This window comes from Cherax quadricarinatus, chromosome 75, assembly GCF_038502225.1.
Source record: "Cherax quadricarinatus isolate ZL_2023a chromosome 75, ASM3850222v1, whole genome shotgun sequence".
Classification (NCBI taxonomy): Eukaryota; Metazoa; Arthropoda; class Malacostraca; order Decapoda; family Parastacidae; genus Cherax; species Cherax quadricarinatus.
This window is the reverse complement of record NC_091366.1, coordinates 1,849,791-1,872,890: the sequence shown is the minus strand read 5'-3', so window position 1 is coordinate 1,872,890 and position 23,100 is coordinate 1,849,791. Positions and strand designations below refer to the sequence as shown.

Here is a 23,100-nt window from a genome sequence, read left to right as displayed (position 1 = left end):
AACACCTTCCCCAGATACAAGCAACATCTTCCCCAGATACAAGCACCATCTTTCCCAGATACAAGCAACACCTTCCCCAGATACAAGCAACATCTTCCCCAGATACAAGCAACACCTTCCCCAGATACAAGCAACACCTTCCCCAGATACAAGCAACATCTTCCCCAGATACAAGCACCATCTTTCCCAGATACAAGCAACACCTTCCCCAGATACAAGCACCACCTTCCCCAGATACAAGAAATACCTTCTCCAGATACAAGCACCACCTTCCCCAGATACAAGCAACATCTTCCCCAGATACAAGCACCACCTCCCCCAGATACAAGCAACATCTTCCCCAGATACAAGCACCACCTCCCCCAGATATAAGCAACATCTTCCCCAGATACAAGCACCACCTTCCCCAGATACAAGCAACATCTTCCCCAGATACAAGCAACACCTTCCCTAGATACAAGCACCACCTTCCCCAGATACAAGCATCACCTTCCCCAGATACAAGCACCACCTTCCCCAGATACAAGCACCACCTTCCCCAGATACAAGCACCACCTTCCCCAGATACAAGCACCACCTTCCCCAGATACAAGCACTACTTTTCCCAGATACAAGCACCACCTTCCCCAGATACAAGCACCACCTTCCCCAGATACAAGCACCACCTTCCCCAGATACAAGCACCACCTTCCCCAGATACAAGCACCACATCCAGATACAAGCACCACCTTCCCCAGATACAAGCACCAACTTCCCCAGATACAAGCACCACCTTCCCCAGATACAAGCACCACCTTCCCCAGATACAAGCACCACCTTCCCCAGATACAAGCACCACCTCCCCCAGATACAAGCACCACCTTCCCCAGATACAAGCACCACCTTCCACAGATACAAGCACCACCTCCCCCAGATACAAGCACCACCTCCCCCAGATACAAGCACCACCTTCCCCAGATACAAGCACCACCTTCCCCCAGATACAAGCACCACCTCCCCCAGATACAAGCACCACCTTCCCCAGATACAAGCACCACCTTCCCCAGATACAAGCACCACCTCCCCCAGATACAAGCACCACCTCCCCCAGATACAAGCACCACCTTCCCCAGATACAAGCACCACCTTCCCCCAGATACAAGCACCACCTCCCCCAGATACAAGCACCACCTTCCCCAGATACAAGCACCACCTTCCCCCAGATACAAGCACCACCTCCCCCAGATACTGTCCCGTGATAGCTCCACATAACTGCAGCGTGACCTTGGGGTTCACAACCGCAGGAAAGACCTCCACACAGAACAAGTTTCACTAAGGCATCGTTTCGCTCAGTTAAATTATTATAATGAACCTGCTCTAATGCAGATCTAACATAGCGAAACGCTGCTCCTGGAAAAGCTAGTTGTGCAAGGATTAAAATGGTAACTTCAGGTTTGGTATCACCTAATCGCAATAATACCACAAACTGGAAATGAAAATGGGACGTTTTGCTCCATTTTGGACAATTATCAATGATTATTGTCATTGATAATTGTCCTGGACTTGGCCGAAACGTTGTCTGATTTCATTAGCAATTTGTCAGTTGTGAAGCAGTTTCCAGATTTCACAAGAGAGGGAATTATTAACTGAGTATCGATTTACCTACTACAAGACGAGACGAGCCTCGTACCAACACAACACACACACAAACTGTACACGCCTTCAGTAGCGCAGAAAATGTGCGCAACGGGGAATAACTGTTGAGGTAATAGTGCAGGAAATGTGCGCAACGGGAATAACTGTTAGATACTGGTATTGAAGATGTAAGAAGGAGAGACGGACACTGACAAGTTTTGTTCCAAAAGCATTAGAACCGGTTAACTGTTGATTTAATATGAGAGAACTAAATACTTCACTCTTGGGGAAGTTCTTAAGGGATATTTATGTTGCGTCAACTTAAACACAAAGATTGAGGTCTTATGATGATGAACGAGTGACTCAACAGGTGGACTGACAACTTCCTCTCTCTCTCTTGTCTACCTAACAACTGCTGCTGTTTCTGTCGACTACTACTGCTACTACTACTATTACTACTGCTGCTACTACTACTACTATTACTACTGCTATTACTACTGCCAGTGCTACTGCTTTTGATGCTATTCTGTTCTTAATATTAATACAACTGCTACTGCAACTATTATTACTGTGCTTACAGCTAACACTCCTACTATGCTAGTGCCACTAGCTACCTGTAGTACAGACGCAGACGTGTGTGAGGGCGCTCCCTCACGTTCTCTAACAGGAAACCGTAATTCCACTTTAATAGCACATCGGAAAGTCTAGCCAGAGGACGCGGTGCGCACACGCCACCTACAAGACACTCAGAGGAATTTACAGAGCGCATAGCGACAGACTGTAATGGGAGCAACAGGATCTAGGAGGCATGGATCAAGGGGAACATGGATCAAGGGGAACATGGATCAAGGGGAACATGGATCAAGGGGAACATGGTAAAGGTAACATGAATCAAGGGGAACATGGTCAAGGTAACATGAATCAAGGGGAACATGGATCAAGGTAACATGAATCAAGGAGGCATGGCTCAAGGGGAACATGGATCAAGGGGAACATGGATCAAGGGGAACATGGATCAAGGGGAACATGGATCAAGGTAACATGAATCAAGGAGGCATGGCTCAAGGGGAACATGGATCAAGGGGAACATGGATCAAGGGGAACATGGATCAAGGTAACATGAATCAAGGAGGCATGGATCAAGGGGAACATGGATCAAGGGGAACATGGATCAAGGGGAACATGGATCAAGGGGAACATGCATCAAGGGGAACACGGATCAAGGGGAACATGGATCAAGGGGAACATGGATCAAGGGGAACATGGATCAAGGGGAACATGGATCAAGGTAACATGAATCAAGGGGAACATGGATCAAGGTAACATGAAACAAGGGGAACATGGATCAAGGTAACATGAATCAAGGGGAACATGGATCAAGGTAACATGAATCAAGGGGAACATGGATCAAGGGGAACATGGATCAAAGTAACATGAATCAAGGGGAACATGGATCAAGGTAACATGAATCAAGGGGAACATGGATCAAGGGGAACATGGATCAAAGTAACATGAATCAATGGGAACATGGATCAAGGTAACATGAATCAAGGGGAACATGAATCAAGGAAGCATAAATCAAGGGGAACATGAATCAAGGTAACATGAATCAAGGGGAACATGAATCAAGGGGAACATGGATCAAGGTAACTGACTTTTTTTTATTGAATTCTCAGCAGGTGGTGAAGACTCGACCTACCGCCCTCAGCAAGGGGTGAAGACTCGACCTACCGCCCTGGGCAGCGTGAGCAGGTGCTGGCAGGCCCCGGGGTGGGGCATGGGGTTGCAGGTGGTGATTACTGTGAACTTACCAGCTCTCACAACCACAGTAATGCTCTGCTCCCACGGAAGCAGAGCTGAAGAGGCGCCTGACTTCCCCTGTACCCTAATATAATGTTAGTTTCCCCCTATAATCTAACTTATCCATAATTACTATCGCATTTACTTAATTCATGGTATAACTTAACAAATCTTTGATGACAATTGTGTTGTAGAGGTCTGAGCTTTATTCACACCTCTAAAAGCAAAGCTCAGACCTAGTAACACACGAAACAATAAAGCAACACAAAAAATAGTGTAATGACATATAAAACGGTAAAGTGAGATTTTAAACAGTAAAGTGACAAATAAAACTGCAACACAATTGTCCCCAAAGATTTGTTAAGTTATACCCTGAATTAAGTAAATGCGATAGTAATTATGAATAAGGTACATTATAAGGGAAAAATAACATTATTAGAAAACAGGGGAACTGACGTGACCCTTAACTCCGCTATCACCCACCGCGTCACTCTGGGATCATCTTCACTACATACACACTACTGTGTGTTTAACTCCGCTATCACCCACTGCGTCACTCTGGGATCATCTTCACTACATACACACTACTGTGTGTTTAACTCCGCTATCACCCACCGCGTCACTCTGGGATCATCTTCACTACATACACACTACTGTGTGTTTAACTCCGCTATCACCCACCACGTCACTCTGGGATCATCCTCACTACATACACACTACTGTGTGTTTAACTCCGCTATCACCCACCGCGTCACTCTGGGATCATCCTCACTACATACACACTACTGTGTGTTTAACTCAGCTATCACCCACCGCGTCACTCTGGGACCATCCTCACTACATACACACTACTGTGTGTTTAACTCCGCTATCATCCACCGCGTCACTCTGGGATCATCCTCACTACATACACACTACTGTGTGTTTAACTACGCTATCACCCACCGCGTCACTCTGGGATCATCTTCACTACATACACACTACTGTGTTTAACTCCGCTATCATCCACCGCGTCACTCTGGGATCATCCTCACTACATACACACTACTGTGTGTTTAACTCCGCTATCACCCACCGCGTCACTCTGGGATCATCTTCACTACATACACACTACTGTGTTTAACTCCGCTATCATCCACCGCGTCACTCTGGGATCATCCTCACTACATACACACTACTGTGTGTTTAACTCCGCTATCACCCACCGCGTCACTCTGGGATCATCTTCACTACATACACACTACTGTGTTTAACTCCGCTATCATCCACCGCGTCACTCTGGGATCATCCTCACTACATACACACTACTGTGTGTTTAACTCTGCTATCACCCACCGCGTCACTCTGGGACCATCCTCACTACATACACACTACTGTGTGTTTAACTCCGCTATCACCCACCGCGTCACTCTGGGATCATCCTCACTACATACACACTACTGTGTGTTTAACTCCGCTATCACCCACCGCCTCACTCTGGGATCATCCTCACTCCATACACACTACTGTGTGTTTAACTCCGCTATCACCCACCGCGTCACTCTGGGATCATCCTCACTCCATACACACTACTGTGTGTTTAACTCAGCTATCACCCACCGCGTCACTCTGGGATCATCTTCACTACATACACACTACTGTGTGTTTAACTCTGCTATCACCCACCGCGTCACTCTGGGATCATCCTCACTACATACACACTACTGTGTGTTTAACTCCGCTATCACCCACCGCGTCACTCTGGGATCATCCTCACTACATACACACTACTGTGTGTTTAACTCCGCTATCACCCACCGCGTCACTCTGGGATCATCTTCACTACATACATACTACTGTGTGTTTAACTCCGCTATCACCCACCGCGTCACTCTGGGATCATCTTCACTACATACACACTACTGTGTGTTTAACTCCGCTATCACCCACCGCGTCACTCTGGGACCATCCTCACTACATACACACTACTGTGTGTGTGACACAGAATCTTCTTTTCATTTACACGTATGAAACTTACATTAATTTACACTTCCCTTCATAGTATCTTTGTTTACAAGTTTCTATACCTGTAATATTTACAACTTAGAAAGATTAATTTTAGAGCTAGACACGAGGCCAATGATCGCCGGTGCCACAGATATACAGACACGCATGAGGTGAGTTATGACCAAAGCTTCGGTAAGATGGGGAAGAAGGATGGATAAGGATGGGAATATGAAAAGAGGGTAGGTTGGGGAGGGGGGGTTAGGGGAGGTGGGAGAATAAAGACAAGTGGCCTAAATCCTTTGGTGCATTTTAATACAAGTGTGTGTGTGTATGTAGTGTTATTAATGAATTCATGTAATTCATAGGATGGGGTATACCACACTACCCATCAGCTGCTTCATAGACCCCATAATAATTGAAGCTTCAGGGCCCCCATAATAGTTAAAGCTTCAGGGTCCCCATAACAGTTCACGCTTCAGAGCCCCCATAACATTTGAAGCTTCAGGGACCCCCTAACAGTTAAAGCTTTATGGACCCCATAACAGTTGAGACTTCAGGAGCCCCATAACAGTTGAAGCTTCAGGGCCCCCATAACAGTTGAAGCTTCAGGGCCCCCATAACAGTTGAAGCTTCAGGGCTCCCATAACAGTTGAAGCTTCAAGGCCCCCATAACAGCTGAAGCTTCAGGGGCCCCATAACAGTTGAAGCTTCAGGGCCACAAAAGTGTAGGTCCGCCACTTTGACACACACAGATGTTTGAACCAACGAAGAGAGGAAAATGAGAATTATTAATAATATTATTATAATCAAAAAGAAGCGCTAAACCACAAGGGTTATACAGCAGGACAATGAGAAGCAAGTTACTCCCTACTGCCCCTCAAGGGAGGTCCCTTGACGCTGGTGAGGGGCTCTTGATCTAGGGAATTGGATCTGTGCTCCGGTTCCCGGAACTGAACCTGAATACCTTCCACCCCCCTATGCGCTGCATAATCCTACGGGTTCAGCGCTCCCCCATGATTATAATTATAATACTCCCTACTGTAGTATGCAGAAAGTGGGGTCTTGAGTTTACAATCATACCAGCTCTGTCAAAGTTGTGGTAATGACGGTACTAACCTCTACCTACTGACCCTCAGGGTATACCTGGAGGGTGTTCCAGGGGTCAACGCCCCTGCGGCCCGGTCCATGGCTAGGCCTCGCGGTTGATCAGTGCCTAATCAAGCAGGATGTTACTGCTAGCTCATAAGTACACATATGCAGAAGGGATGAATACGCATGCACATGTTCGCAAAACGTACACAAACCCAAACGTACACACCAATAAAAACACCCAAACATACACACCAATAAAAACACTCAAACGTACACACCAATAAAGACAAGGACACGACCAACACTGGGAAGAGGCAGGCAATAACACGCACGCAGGCACAAGCCACGCACTGCGTGGATACAAGCACACGTTCACACTGGGTACTGCAACACACACAACACTATGAGAGTATCGACCAAGTGAGGTAACTCAGAGTTTGTACATCATCTGGCAAGGCAGAAATCACAGGAAGTAATTATTCTCTGATCAATGTGGGAGCACACTCATACACATCCTTATACTTCCTTCCTTACTGCTGCATTACTGCAACTCTCCTTCCTTACTACTGCATTACTGCAACTCTCCTTCCTTACTACTGCATTACTGCAACTCTCCTTCCTTACTACTGCAACTCTCCTACCTTACTGCTGGAAAATAACCACTGGAATCTCTGACACTTCCTTTCTTACTGTTGGAAGACAGCCATTGGAATCTCTGACACTTCCTATCTTACTGCTGGAAGACAACCATTGGAACCTCTGACACTTCCTATCTTACTGCTGGAAGACAACCATTGGAACCTCTGACACTTCCTATCTTACTGCTGGAAGACAACCATTGGAACCTCTGATACTTCCTATCTTACTGCTGGAAGACAGCCATTGGAATCTCTGACACTTCCTATCTTACTGCTGGAAGACAACCATTGGAACCTCTGACACTTCCTATCTTACTGCTGGAAGACAACCATTGGAACCTCTGACACTTCCTATCTTACTGCTGGAAGACAACCATTGGAACCTCTGACACTTCCTATCTTACTGCTGGAAGACAACCATTTGAATCTCTGACACTTCCTATCTTACTGCTGGAAGACAACCATTGGAATCTCTGACACTTCCTATCTTTATGAATGGTTTGAAAAACCGACAAGTGTCTCAATCTTCAACTTCCTATCTTACTGCTGGAAGACAACCATTGGAATCTCTGACACTTCCTATCTTATTGCTGGAAGACAACCACTGGAATCTCTGACACTTCCTTACTGCTAGATGATAACTCCTGGGAAGACAACCACTGGAATTTCACAGTGTGAGACGGGAGGTCAAGGGCGTACACAGACTTGGAAAGTTGCCTGCGTCCTGACTAGTAGTGGCGCCCCACACATCCTCCCATCCCATCCCCTGTATCATATACATATGTCATGCCGAACAGGTAAAACTTGCGATTTTGGCTTAAACAGCAACGCTCTTCTTGCCGAATAAGGAAAGCGACAATTTGTGTATGCAATAATTTCGCAAAACAATCATTCTGAACCTAACGAAAAAATATATTTCATTGTGTTTGCTTATTATTAAATTATTGTAAACTTATCTAAAATATATTTAGTTGGATTAGGCTAAATTAAATTGCGCTTGTTATAAGGTTAGGTAAGTTTTCTATGGTTCCTTTGGTACAAAATTATTAATTTTTACATTAACATAAACGAAAAAATATATCTTTAAACGTATAAGAGAAATTTTTAGAAAGGACTTAATTTTAAATGAGTTCTTGCTCACTGACCAATTTTACCTGTTTAACACGATATATATATATATATATATATATATATATATATATATATATATATATATATATATATATATATAATTTTAGCTTGACAGGTATCTTGACCCTCCCACCCACATCATACTGGGTCAGGTGTAAGGTCGTATGTGAGGTGATATCTCAGCCTTATAAGTCTTCTGCTATTCTATTATATTTACAGGTCCTTGATGTGAGAAATCACAAAAGCTCTTGGAAATTTCCCCATTTTTTCACGGTTGTTTTGCATATTATGATATTACCTGTTTATTTGTGTAGGTCACCCAGACTTTTGTACAACTTAAAATATCAGAAACACTGCGGGGAGGTGTACAAGGTCTTAGGAAACTGGATAAGTATCTCCAGCAAGTGGCAGATCAACCAGGCTGTGATAGATATGTGGGTCAGTGGGCCGCCAGCAATACCAGCGCCGGGCTGCGGGAGTAGCAACACTCTGGTAATCCACCAAAGGTAGCAGAGGTACGCCAAGGATATCCAGTACTACGGGGGTAGACTGGGTTGTTACGCTCGTGTTTCCTTCCAGATGTATAGCCTATAAGGGTTTAGTGCTATATTAATAATAATAATAAAATAATAATAATCATAAATAATAATTTGGTTCGTTGGAGTTGTGTGGATCATAAGTTGCAGAGATTGGTGGATGAATTTGGTAGGGTGTGCAAAAGAAGAAAATTAAAGGTGAATACAGGAAAGAGTAAGGTTATGAGGATAACAAAAAGATTAGGTGATGAAAGATTGAATATCAGATTGGAGGGAGAGAGTATGGAGGAGGTGAACGTATTCAGATATTTGGGAGTGGACGTGTCAGCGGATGGGTCTATGAAAGATGAGGTGAATCATAGAATTGATGAGGGAAAAAGAGTGAGTGGTGCACTTAGGAGTCTGTGGAGACAAAGAACTTTGTCCTTGGAGGCAAAGAGGGGAATGTATGAGAGTATAGTTTTACCAACGCTCTTATATGGGTGTGAAGCGTGGGTGATGAATGTTGCAGCGAGGAGAAGGCTGGAGGCAGTGGAGATGTCATGTCTGAGGGCAATGTGTGGTGTGAATATAATGCAGAGAATTCGTAGTTTGGAAGTTAGGAGGAGGTGCGGGATTACCAAAACTGTTGTCCAGAGGGCTGAGGAAGGGTTGTTGAGGTGGTTCGGACATGTAGAGAGAATGGAGCAAAACAGAATGACTTCAAGAGTGTATCAGTCTGTAGTGGAAGGAAGGCGGGGTAGGGGTCGGCCTAGGAAGGGTTGGAGGGAGGGGGTAAAGGAGGTTTTGTGTGCGAGGGGCTTGGACTTCCAGCAGGCATGCGTGAGCGTGTTTGATAGGAGTGAATGGAGACAAATGGTTTTTAATACTTGACGTGCTGTTGGAGTGTGAGCAAAGTAACATTTATGAAGGGATTCAGGGAAACCGGCAGGCCGGACTTGAGTCCTGGAGATGGGAAGTACAGTGCCTGCACTCTGAAGGAGGGGTGTTAATGTTGCAGTTTAAAAACTGTAGTGTAAAGCACCCTTCTGGCAAGACAGTGATGGAGTGAGTGATGGTGGAAGTTTTTCTTTTTCGGGCCACCCTGCCTTGGTGGGAATCGGCCGGTGTGATAATAAAAAAAAATGATAATAAAAATATATATATATATATATATATATATATATATATATATATATATATATATATATATATATATATATATATATATGCTTAAGCAAGGTAATATTTATGAAGGGATTCTGGGAAACCGATTAGCAGGACGACTGGAGTGCAGGAGGTATACCTGGAGTATACCTGGAAAGGGTTTCGGGGGTCAACGCCCCCGCAGGCCGGTCTGTGACCAGGCCTCTCGGTGGATCAGGACCTGATCAATCAGGGCTATCAGCATTACCTTTGGCAAGACAATGATTAAATGAACGATGGTGAAAGTGTTTTCTCATTTTCGGGTCGCCCTACCTCGGTGGGAGACGGTCAGTGTTTAATAACAATTAATGAGTTAATTGATGGGGTGTTGCTGTATGGCCCATAAGGGTTTAGTGCTTGCTCTTAATAATATAATAATTGGTGCTTTAGTCCTTTATTTCTCACACAGGTTAGTGTTTGTTTTTAATTAATAATAGGCTCGTTAGTCCTTTATTTCTCACACGGGTTAGCGATTGATTATAATAATAATAATAATAATAACAACAATAGTTTCCATGCTAATACAATCTTCATACTTGGTAAATGGCTCTGGATTCAAGGAAATGGAGCTACCCCCACACATTCCTAGGATCAAACCTGACTACCTCCCACTGCCCCAGGTACTGCATGACCCCCCTACGGGTTAAGTGCTTTCCATGACTACCCACTGTTTTCTGCCCCGCAGCGCTGCATGACCCTTGTCGGTTTAGCGCTTTATTTGATGACAATAATCCCACGACGAGCATATCAAAATGCTCCTACAGTACCATGCAAAAGATGAACACTGCGAGGTTTGAATATTATGGTATTAAACAGTTCATGTGTTAAGTAAAAGGACACAAGTGCAACTAATGTGACATTTATTGTGGCAACGTTTCGCTCTCCAGGAGCTTTATCAAGCCATTACAAACAATACATGGACACAGAGGGTATATAAAGGCTCAGAGTGAGGTGAATACTAGTGAGGTACCATTTCGATGTTCACTAGTGGTAGTAGTAGTAGTAGTAGTGGTAGTGGCAAAAGCAATTAATTCGTACATGAGTAAAAGGATATAAAAGCTATTACTTGGGTAACATAAAAATAGGTTGGACAAATATAAACTGGAATGAGGCAGGTTGTTTCAGTGTTCACTCTCTGTGCTTTGTGTAGTATAACAGGAGAGACTATGTGATGGCAGGGTTTACTGTTTTCAGGAGGATTCTTGCTAAGACTTCGGAGATGGTGAAGCTGCCGTTGTTTTGTTTAATTGTATTCGAAACAGCGATCAGTGCTGATTCAAGGCACTTGCGTGTGCGGAAATTAGTTTCTTTTATCACTAATTGGGCGTCTCTGAATTTCATAAGATGATTGGTGGAATTTCGGTGTTGTACACAGGCGTTGTTTAAGTTGTCGTTCCTACATGCGTATATGTGTTCATTGAGGCGGGTGTCGAGGTTTCTTGCTGTTTCACCTACGTAGATCTTGTCACAGCCTCCACAGGCAAGAAACCTCGACACCCGCCTCAATGAACACATATACGCATGTAGGAACGACAACTTAAACAACGCCTGTGTACAACACCGAAATTCCACCAATCATCTTATGAAATTCAGAGACGCCCAATTAGTGATAAAAGAAACTAATTTCCGCACACGCAAGTGCCTTGAATCAGCACTGATCGCTGTTTCGAATACAATTAAACAAAACAACGGCAGCTTCACCATCTCCGAAGTCTTAGCAAGAATCCTCCTGAAAACAGTAAACCCTGCCATCACATAGTCTCTCCTGTTATACTACACAAAGCACAGAGAGTGAACACTGAAACAACCTGCCTCATTCCAGTTTATATTTGTCCAACCTATTTTTATGTTACCCAAGTAATAGCTTTTATATCCTTTTACTCATGTACGAATTAATTGCTTTTGCCACTACCACTACTACTACTACTACTACCACTAGTGAACATCGAAATGGTACCTCACTAGTATTCACCTCACTCTGAGCCTTTATATACCCTCTGTGTCCATGTATTGTTTGTAATGGCTTGATAAAGCTCCTGGAGAGCGAAACGTTGCCACAATAAATGTCACATTAGTTGCACTTGTGTCCTTTTACTTTACATATTGTCGGTAATTCTACCAACTTTATTACAGTTCATGTGTTGTCTCTCTTTTCTCTCGTCAGCATCTAAGATGACAGGTAACTCTTACCTGTGGCCATGATAATGGTATACAATGCCGGCAAGTGGATAAGATACATGTGCAATAGTTAGACATCTTTATTCCGAAACGTTTCGCCTGCACAGTAGGCTTCAGTTGAGTCAAACCATACCTCCGGCCGGGATTGAACCCGCGGTTATAGAGTCAAGTTCAGTTGAGTCCATTATTATAATCGTAACTATCCGCTATTCCCACAAGGGTCATCCAGTCAGTTGAGTACAGAGGCAGTAGAGATGTTTATAAAGACGATGTACTCAGTCCATCACTCTTATTTACCTGTGACCAGTTCGGGAGTTATTTTCCCCTCACAAGCCAGCCTAGTCAACTAGGTTGTTGGTGTTAGCGACCCGCAGATCCATAAAGCCATCACGACCCGGCTGATTCGACATTTCAAAGAGATACTGGTCTAGTTTCCTGCTGAAAACTTCTAACTTTTGTCCTGACAACATTTCTTACATCTGCTGGTAGTATATGCAACGTTTTACGACTATGCTGGTTGACAGTGTCTTCGAATTGTGCTCACGGCACCCTTGCTTTCCACTAGGTTTATTCTCGTTCTTCCATACACCCGGTATACACTTTTGTGTATACTGGATCTTACGACTTTAGTTATGATTATAATAATGTTCTAGAAAAGGATCGCAGAATCGTCAAATTATTATTATTATAATCAAGGGGAAGCGCTAAACCCGGAGGATTATACAGCGCCTGGGGGGGGGGATGTGGAAGGCATTCAGGCTTAATTCGGGGAACTGGAGCACAGATTCAATTCCCTAAATCAAGAGCCCCTCACCAACATCAAGGAACCTTCCTTGAGGGGTCAGAATCGTCAAAACCGACTCAAAAATACAAACCTTACTGTATACTTGGCATGTACAAATGGCTTTTTTGAAGCAGACATGTGAATCAGAGCAATATATGCAACACACAGGACATTCATTGGTGTGTACCTGTCTCTGGTACAGTTTGTCAGTATTGGTACAAAGAGTACCATATATTGGTACAATAGTACCGTATACAGTATATAATACATTACTATAAACTAATACAACAGTACCATACTGGCATAACAGTACCATATACTGGTACAATAGTGCCATATACTAGTGCAACAGTACCATATACTGGTACTGTAGCAGACATGTTGACACAACTAAGTTGGTCTCCTTGACCGCTACAAACAGGATTACGTGTGGCTGCCCTCAGGAGGATGCCCACATGAGGGTATATTATTCACTTGCAGCTCCCACAGTGCACCACATTTAATGGTTAAACCTTGGCTCCACACACTCTCCATGTAACCTAGCCTCATCTTACCAGGCTAATTTTATTACTAAGTTACCAACGTCAGTTACTCGAAGAATTAGACACATGTGCAACATCTAGGTATCTTTATTTGTAGACGTTTCGCCAACCAGTGGTTTTATCAATACAATGACAAAGAATATAGAATTATATACAAAAGATGTAATCAGTCCCTCAGCCTTGGAGATGGTGACAAGCACTGATGCACAGGCATGAAGCTTGGCGCTTGGCTGTAATCTTACAAATTACTAAATAACTAAAGTGTAATGAACACTTGGAAATGTTCAGTAATAGCCCACATGGAGACAAACTCTGAAGCATAATTCAGTTGTATATTTCGACCCCGATGCTGGCAGCCTCTTCTGAGTTTGTCTTCATGTGGGATATTATTGGGCACTATTGTCTTAATTAAACGTAACGCAATCTACCCTAAGCTAGGTTACGCTGGGTCAGGTTAAATTATCATGAGAAGCGCTAAATCCATAGGGATTATATAGCGCTTGTAGGGGTGGGGAATGGAAAGCACAGATCCAATTCCCTAGATCAAGAGCCCCTCACCAACATCAAAGGACCTTCCTTGACGGGGGGAGGTTAGGTTAAAATGAATCAAGCTACACAAATCTATAAAACACACTTTATCGTAAATAAACAAAATAAATACGCAATACGTTTACGAAGATGTAGTAGAGAGTAACCAGGAAATGTTAAAATCTGGCAGATTATTGATGCGATAGCCTAGGCTGCTCTACAAGCGTCGGGATGATGCAAGAGCTGCCGTCCCCACGCACACCATGCCTCTATCGTCTTTATGAAATATTCAGTAATAAACACATCGTACACTAGATAGCGAAACCTCTGGTGATGTACTCCAGAGCTATAACTGTCATTAATATTAAACGATAAGGGTTAGTGCATCAACACGCCCTCAGGACCACCACGCAACCCGGGAGAAAACTGGACGCCATAATTGTGTCAATGGCGCGCCCTCTGCACTTACCTTGCACCATAACTCACTCCATTCAGGGGGTGTGGGAGGTGACTCTTCGTCTGAAGGAACTGCAATTACCCTCCATTTCCTTGGATTCAATCTAATACATGGACCCCAATGGAAATAAGTCACTTTCTTGGGTTTATCCTAGGTAATCTACACATGTGCTATGTATGGTAATTTATGTAACTGTTCTTGTGTGTACCTGTACCTGAATAAACTTACTAACATCAAGGGCTATGATGACCTGACCTAACCTAACATCAAGGGCTGTGATGACCTAAGCTTTAAGGTTGTAGCGTTGCAGCATAAATTACAGTGTTGGGGGTATCTGCGTAGTCTTGCCTCCATATTTCTTTGTACTTGACCTGTTATGTAATACTTCCCTCTCACACCGTGTATAAGGCCTTTAAACACCTTGATGCTTGTGAAGGGCTGTTGAGTGCTTCCTATTCCCCAGGCGTTATGTGACAAGAGTGAGAGTACATTCATGGTAGTACTGGGTCATGAGTACATCCATGGCAGTACTAGGTATTGAGTACATCCATGGTATTACTGGGTAATGAGTACATCCATGGTATTACTGGGTAATGAGTACATCCATGGTAGTACTGGGTCACGAGAACACTCCATGGCAGGAAGTGCATTTAAGCACAGGTACACATAAGTACAATTAATATACATAAATTACCCAGGGTAACCATGAACACGTACCATGACAAGGCCGAGTAGGACAAGTTTTAAGTTAACGCAAGTACCCTTATTAGAATTCATGGGGAAGCACTAAACCCGTAAGGGGCATGCAGCGCCTGGGGAATGGTAGGTAATCAGGTTTGACCCAAAGAAACGTGGATAATAAAATAAATCCATGATTTGTTTGCAAATCGTGTGATTATAATAATTTTGCCCGCGAAATCGTAATGGTAACTAAACGCTAAAATCATAAGAGTCATACAGCGCTGTCACGAGTCAAAGAAAGGAATCTTTGACGAGTTCCGAGTCCTTCTACTCCAGGAGCCCGGCCATGGTCCAGGCTCGTCTGGTGCTAGCATTATCGACCAGTTGTTGCTGGTGGCGGTCCGCTGACCTGCATATCCATCACAGCCTGGTTGATCTGGCACCTGGTGAAGATAGTTGTCCAGATTCCTCTTGAAAACGTCTACATTTGTCCCGGCAGTGTTTCTGAAATCTTCTGATAAGATACTAAATAATCTGGGGCCACGGACGTTGAATAGTGTGTTCCCCTATTGTGCCCACCTCATCCTTGCTTTTCACTGGATTTTGTACTTCCACATTTCTCGCTCCAGTATGTTATGGCAGTATAGGTAAGTTTATTTAAGTACAGGTACACAAACATAATTATCATAAAAAAGTGTAAATTACTTAGGATAAACCAAAAAAAAAAATCGAAGTGACTTATTTCCTATGGGTTCCAAATTTTCGGAACAACCCTTCCCAAGCCTCCAGGTCCCCCCCTTCCTCATTATTATTATTGCTATTATCAAAGCTAAGCGCTAAATTACTGCTCCTCGTCAACAGGTGTTAATACAGTTCTCACGAACATAACCAGGCCGTCAGTCAACACCTTGATAACATGAACGGAAATGGCGACTTCCTTTCATTAACTCATCTCCACGATCCCGTTATTCCTGCGACAATTAAAATTAAACTGAACCTGAAACTCTTTGTAATTGGTTAATTTTAACAAAGGGATGTTACTGAATATAATACACTGCCTTTAAATTGTAGTAATTTTTTTGTTGTATATTCGAGAAGAATACTGGTTTTACTATAAGAAAGAGTTAAATCAGTAGGGGTCAATTATAATCATACCTAAGCGCTAAACCCATAAGGGTCGTACAGCGCTGTGGTAGGGCGTCAAACAGCGCCTGATGAATGAGTTATGATCAAACTTGATCCGAGGAAGGGGAGAGTAACTATATAAATCACAAACCTTCACCAGCATGCCTTCGAGGCCTGTTTCTTCAGAAAAACTCAGTCAGTTAATCTCATTAGTTATTTTTTTCTTAACATCTGATTTTCTCGAAATTACAACAAAAAAAAATGCATTTTAAACATGATTTAGGTTGATAATCACATCCGTGATATCCGGACTGCATCGTACTGTCAGTAACAGAAATACAGTGGAACCTCAAACATCGAACTTTCTTTGGTGCAGAAGGCTGTTCGAGTGCCTTTACCGAATGAATTTATTCCCATGAGGAATAATGTAAATTAGATTAGTCCATTTCAGACCCTCAAAAATGCACTTATAAAAGCACTTACAAAAATACACTTACATAATTGGTTGTGTTGGGAGCAGTTCGATTTTTGAGGTTCCACTGTAAGTCACTTGGACTTACTTTTTTGGGTTATCTAGGTAATTTACACACATTACAATGTATGAGACTTGTACACAAACACAGTTACACAAATTATCATATATAGCAACGTATGTGTAAATTACCCACCTGGATAACCCCCAAAAAGTCAAAGAAAGTGACTTATTTCCATTGTGATCCTAGGTAATTTAAACTATGTATGATTATTGTACTTATGTGTACTTGTACCTAAATAAACTTACCTACATATCTGTGTCTAAATAAACTTACTTACCTACTTACCTGTCTAAATAAACTTACCTACTTACCTGTGTCTAAATAAACTTACTTACCTGTGCCTGAATAAACTTAACGGAAACAAGTCACTGACTTTCTTGGGTTATCCTGGCGAGTAATTTACACTGTACGATAATTGTACTTGCGATTTCGTTCGGATTTTAAACCTGTACGTAAATAAAGTTACTTACCCGTGGAGATGAGTCACTCTGACCTTTTTGGGTTATCTGGTGTGGGTCGCATCCTGGGACAAAACTGACCTAATTTGCGGGAAATGCTCAGCATAACAAGGAACTTTCTATATAGTAGTATGTCACTGATGTCAGCTATGGTCTGTATACCTTGTATATGTACTGGTAGAAATAATTATTATTATCAGCATGTGTGTCGAGAACCTAGGATAACCCAAAAAAAAAGGTCAGAGTCACTTATTTCCATTCCATTTCCACTGGTAATGTTTGTCAGGAAACAGGACAAGTGTTTCCTGACGCGGGTCTTAGTTATATGATGACCCACAGCTGGACCTTTTGGTCATCTGACTGAGGCCTTCCACTGGCTTACCTCTCCACTTTAAAAAAATATGTATTTATGTATACCTGTACTTGGACAAACTTAATAGCTGTTTTAACTATTAAAGTGTAAATAATAAGATGTTACAATGACTGATGGAAATAAATCACTGACTGGGTAATCCTATGTAATCTACACATACTGCTATGTATGATCAGTCATATAACTGTATTTATGTATACCTGTACCTGAATAAACTTAAGGTGTTATCAGTAGCAAAATTAATTATCACTACTGATAACTCAACACCAGAGTCCGTCATCAAGCAGAGTACCATGTAAGATTACAATACCATCCCAGAGTACCATACTAGAGTACACCACCATCCCAGAGTACAATACCATTCCAAAGTACCAGAGTACAATACCATCCCAGAGTACCATGCTAGAATACAATATCATCCCAGAGTACAATACTAGAGTACAGTACCATCCCAGAGTACCACACTAGAGTACAGTACCATACCAGATTACCACACTAGAGTACAGTACCATACCAGAGTACCATGCTAGAGCATAATACCATCTCAGAGTATCACACTAGAGTACATCATCCCAGAGTATCACACTAGAGTACAATACCATCCCAGATTATCACACTAGGGTACAACACCATCCCAGAGTATCACACTAGAGTGCAACGCCATTCCAGAGTATCACACTAGAGTACATCAGCCCAGAGTATCACTAGGGTACAGTACCATCACAGAGTATCATACTAGAGTACACCATCCCAGAGTATCACACTAGAGTACATCATCCCAGAGTACCACACTAGAGTACATCATCCCAGTGTCACACGAGTACAGCACCATCCCAGAGTATCACACTAGAGTACACCATCCCAGACTACCCCACTAGAGTACACCATCCCAGACTACCCCACTAGAGTACACCACCATCCCAGAGTACCACACTAGAGTACACCATCCCAGACTACCACACTAGAGTACACCACCATCCCAGACTACCCCACTAGAGTACACCACCATCCCAGACTACCCCACTAGAGTACACCACCATCCCAGACTACCACACTAGAGTACACCACCATCCCAGAATACCACACGAGTACACCACCATCCCAGACTACCACACTAGAGTACACCACCATCCCAGACTACCACACTAGAGTACACCACCATCCCAGACTACCCCACTAGAGTACACCACCATCCCAGAATACCACACGAGTACACCACCATCCCAGACTACCCCACTAGAGTACACCACCATTCCAGACTACCACACTAGAGTACACCACCATCCCAGACTACCACACTAGAGTACACCACCATCCCAGACCACCACACTAGAGTACACCACCATCCCAGACCACCACACTAGAGTACACCACCATCCCAGACTACCACACTAGAGTACACCACCATCCCAGACCACCACACTAGAGTACACCACCATCCCAGACTACCACACTAGAGTACACCACCATCCCAGACTACCACACTAGAGTACACCACCATCCCAGACTACCCCACTAGAGTACACCACCATCCCAGACTACCACACTAGAGTACACCACCATCCCAGAATACCACACGAGTACACCACCATCCCAGACTACCCCACTAGAGTACACCACCATCCCAGACTACCCCACTAGAGTACACCACCATCCCAGACTACCCCACTAGAGTACACCACCATCCCAGACTACCCCACTAGAGTACACCACCATCCCAGACTACCACACTAGAGTACACCACCATCCCAGACTACCACACTAGAGTACACCACCATCCCAGACTACCACACTAGAGTACACCACCATCCCAGACTACCACACTAGAGTACACCACCATCCCAGACTACCCCACTAGAGTACACCACCATCCCAGAATACCACACGAGTACACCACCATCCCAGACTACCCCACTAGAGTACACCACCATTCCAGACTACCACACTAGAGTACACCACCATCCCAGACTACCACACTAGAGTACACCACCATCCCAGACCACCACACTAGAGTACACCACCATCCCAGACCACCACACTAGAGTACACCACCATCCCAGACTACCACACTAGAGTACACCACCATCCCAGACTACCCCACTAGAGTACACCACTAGAGTACACCACCATCCCAGAATACTACCACACTAGAGTACACCACCATCCCAGACCACCCCACTAGAGTACACCACCATCCCAGACTACCCCACTAGAGTACACCACCATCCCAGACTACCCCACTAGAGTACACCACCATCCCAGACTACCACACTAGAGTACACCACCATAGACTACCACACTAGAGTACACCACCATCCCAGACTACCACACTAGAGTACACCACCATCCCAGACAACCACACTAGAGTACACCACCATCCCAGACTACCACACTAGAGTACACCACCATCCCAGACTAGACTACCACACTAGAGTACCCACCATCCCAGACTAGAGTACAACACCATCCCAGACTACCACACTAGAGTACACCACCATCCCAGACTACCACACTAGAGTACACCACCATCCCAGACTACCACACTAGAGTACACCACCATCCCAGACCACCACACTAGAGTACACCACCATCCCAGACTACCACACTAGAGTACACCACCATCCCAGACTACCACACTAGAGTACACCACCATCCCAGACTACCCCACTAGAGTACACCACCATCCCAGACTACCACACTAGAGTACACCACCATCCCAGACTACCACACTAGAGTACACCACCATCCCAGACTACCACACTAGAGTACACCACCATCCCAGACTACCACACGAGTACAACACCATCCCAGACTACCACACTAGAGTACACCACCATCCCAGACTACCACACTAGAGTACACCACCATCCCAGACTACCACACTAGAGTACACCACCATCCCAGACTACCACACTAGAGTACAACACCATCCCAGACTACCACACTAGAGTACACCACCATCCCAGACTACCACACTAGAGTACACCACCATCCCAGACTACCACACTAGAGTACAACACCATCCCAGACTACCACACTAGAGTACACCACCATCCCAGACTACCACACTAGAGGACAACACCTTCCCAGACTACCACACGAGTACAACACCATCCCAGACTACCACACTAGAGTACACCACCATCCCAGACTACCACACTAGAGTACACCACCATCCCAGACTACCACACTAGAGTACAACACCATCCCAGACTACCACACTAGAGTACACCACCATCCCAGACCACCACACTAGAGTACACCACCATCCCAGACCACCACACTAGAGTACACCACCATCCCAGACTACCACACTAGAGTACACCACCATCCCAGACTACCACACTAGAGTACACCACCATCCCAGACTACCACACTAGAGTACACCACCATCCCAGACTACCACACTAGAGTACACCACCCTCCCAGACTACCACACTAGAGTACACCACCATCCCAGACTACCCCACTAGAGTACACCACCATCCCAGAATACCACACGAGTACACCACCATCCCAGACTACCCCACTAGAGTACACCACCATTCCAGACTACCACACTAGAGTACACCACCATCCCAGAATACCACACGAGTACACCACCATCCCAGACTACCCCACTAGAGTACACCACCATCCCAGACTACCCCACTAGAGTACACCACCATCCCAGACTACCCCACTAGAGTACACCACCATTCCAGACTACCACACTAGAGTACACCACCATCCCAGAATACCACACGAGTACACCACCATCCCAGACTACCCCACTAGAGTACACCACCATCCCAGACCACCACACTAGAGTACACCACCATCCCAGACTACCACACTAGAGTACACCACCATCCCAGACTACCACACTAGAGTACACCACCATCCCAGACTACCCCACTAGAGTACACCACCATCCCAGACTACCCCACTAGAGTACACCACCATCCCAGACTACCACACTAGAGTACACCACCATCCCAGACTACCACACTAGAGTACACCACCATCCCAGACTACCACACTAGAGTACACCACCATCCCAGACTACCACACTAGAGTACACCACCATCCCAGACTACCACACTAGAGTACACCACCATCCCAGACTACCACACTAGAGTACACCACCATCCCAGACTACCACACTAGAGTACACCACCATCCCAGACTACCACACTAGAGTACAACACCATCCCAGACTACCACACTAGAGTACCCACATCCCAGACTACCACACTTGAGTACACCATCCCAGACTACCACACTAGAGTACACCACCATCCCAGACTACCACACTAGAGTACACCACCATCCCAGACTACCACACTAGAGTACACCACCATCCCAGACTACCACACTAGAGTACACCACCATCCCAGACTACCACACTAGAGTACACCACCATCCCAGACTACCACACTAGAGTACACCACCATCCCAGACTACCACACTAGAGTACACCACCATCCCAGACTACCACACTAGAGTACAACACCATCCCAGACTACCACACTAGAGTACACCACCATCCCAGACTACCACACTAGAGTACACCATCCCAGACTACCACACTAGAGTACACCACCATCCCAGACTACCACACTAGAGTACAACACCATCCCAGACTACCACACTAGAGTACACCACCATCCCAGACTACCACACTAGAGTACACCACCATCCCAGACTACCACACTAGAGTACACCACCATCCCAGACTACCACACTAGAGTACACCACCATCCCAGACTACCACACTAGAGTACACCACCATCCCAGACTACCACACTAGAGTACAACACCATCCCAGACTACCACACTAGAGTACACCACCATCCCAGACTACCACACTAGAGTACACCACCATCCCAGACTACCACACTAGAGTACACCATCCCAGACTACCACACTAGAGTACACCACCATCCCAGACTACCACACTAGAGTACACCATCCCAGACTACCACACTAGAGTACACCATCCCAGACTACCACACTAGAGTACACCACCATCCCAGACTACCACACTAGAGTACACCACCATCCCAGACTACCACACTAGAGTACACCACCATCCCAGACTACCACACTAGAGTACACCACCATCCCAGACCACCACACTAGAGTACACCACCATCCCAGACTACCACACTAGAGTACACCACCATCCCAGAGTACAAAGTCACACAGGAAGCTGAGTACTTACTTCGTGCAGCATGGTACAGATCTTTCACTTCCTTAATAAGAGCCTTGATGGAAGAATTTGTCTGGTCCAACTCCTTCTCATGAGCGTGTAATTTCTCCCGAAAGTAAGGACTGTCGTTAAGACAGTCCTTAAACTCGAGTGGCATCAGACCCATCTTGGCTATATCATATTATCAGCCAATAACCTGCACATCGCAACACTTTTAATCACGAATTACAGAGCTCAACACACACAACCTCTCACACCAATG

At 44.6% G+C, this 23,100-nt stretch overlaps 1 protein-coding gene across 20 annotated transcripts in view; it reads right to left on the bottom strand.

Moving 5' to 3' along the window:
- The window catches only part of Graf (GTPase regulator associated with FAK), a 550,104-nt gene extending 527,004 nt beyond the window's left edge, over nt 1-23,100 (bottom strand). For all 20 annotated transcript variants that reach the window (XR_011394106.1, XR_011394105.1, XM_070100893.1 and 17 more), the window contains exon 1: nt 22,851-23,100. Coding sequence is in view for 18 of the 20 variants with exons in the window: in XM_070100893.1 (XP_069956994.1) it covers nt 22,851-23,004 (154 nt within the window). In the remaining 2 variants the exon portion in view is untranslated. The remainder of the gene's footprint in view (nt 1-22,850) is intronic.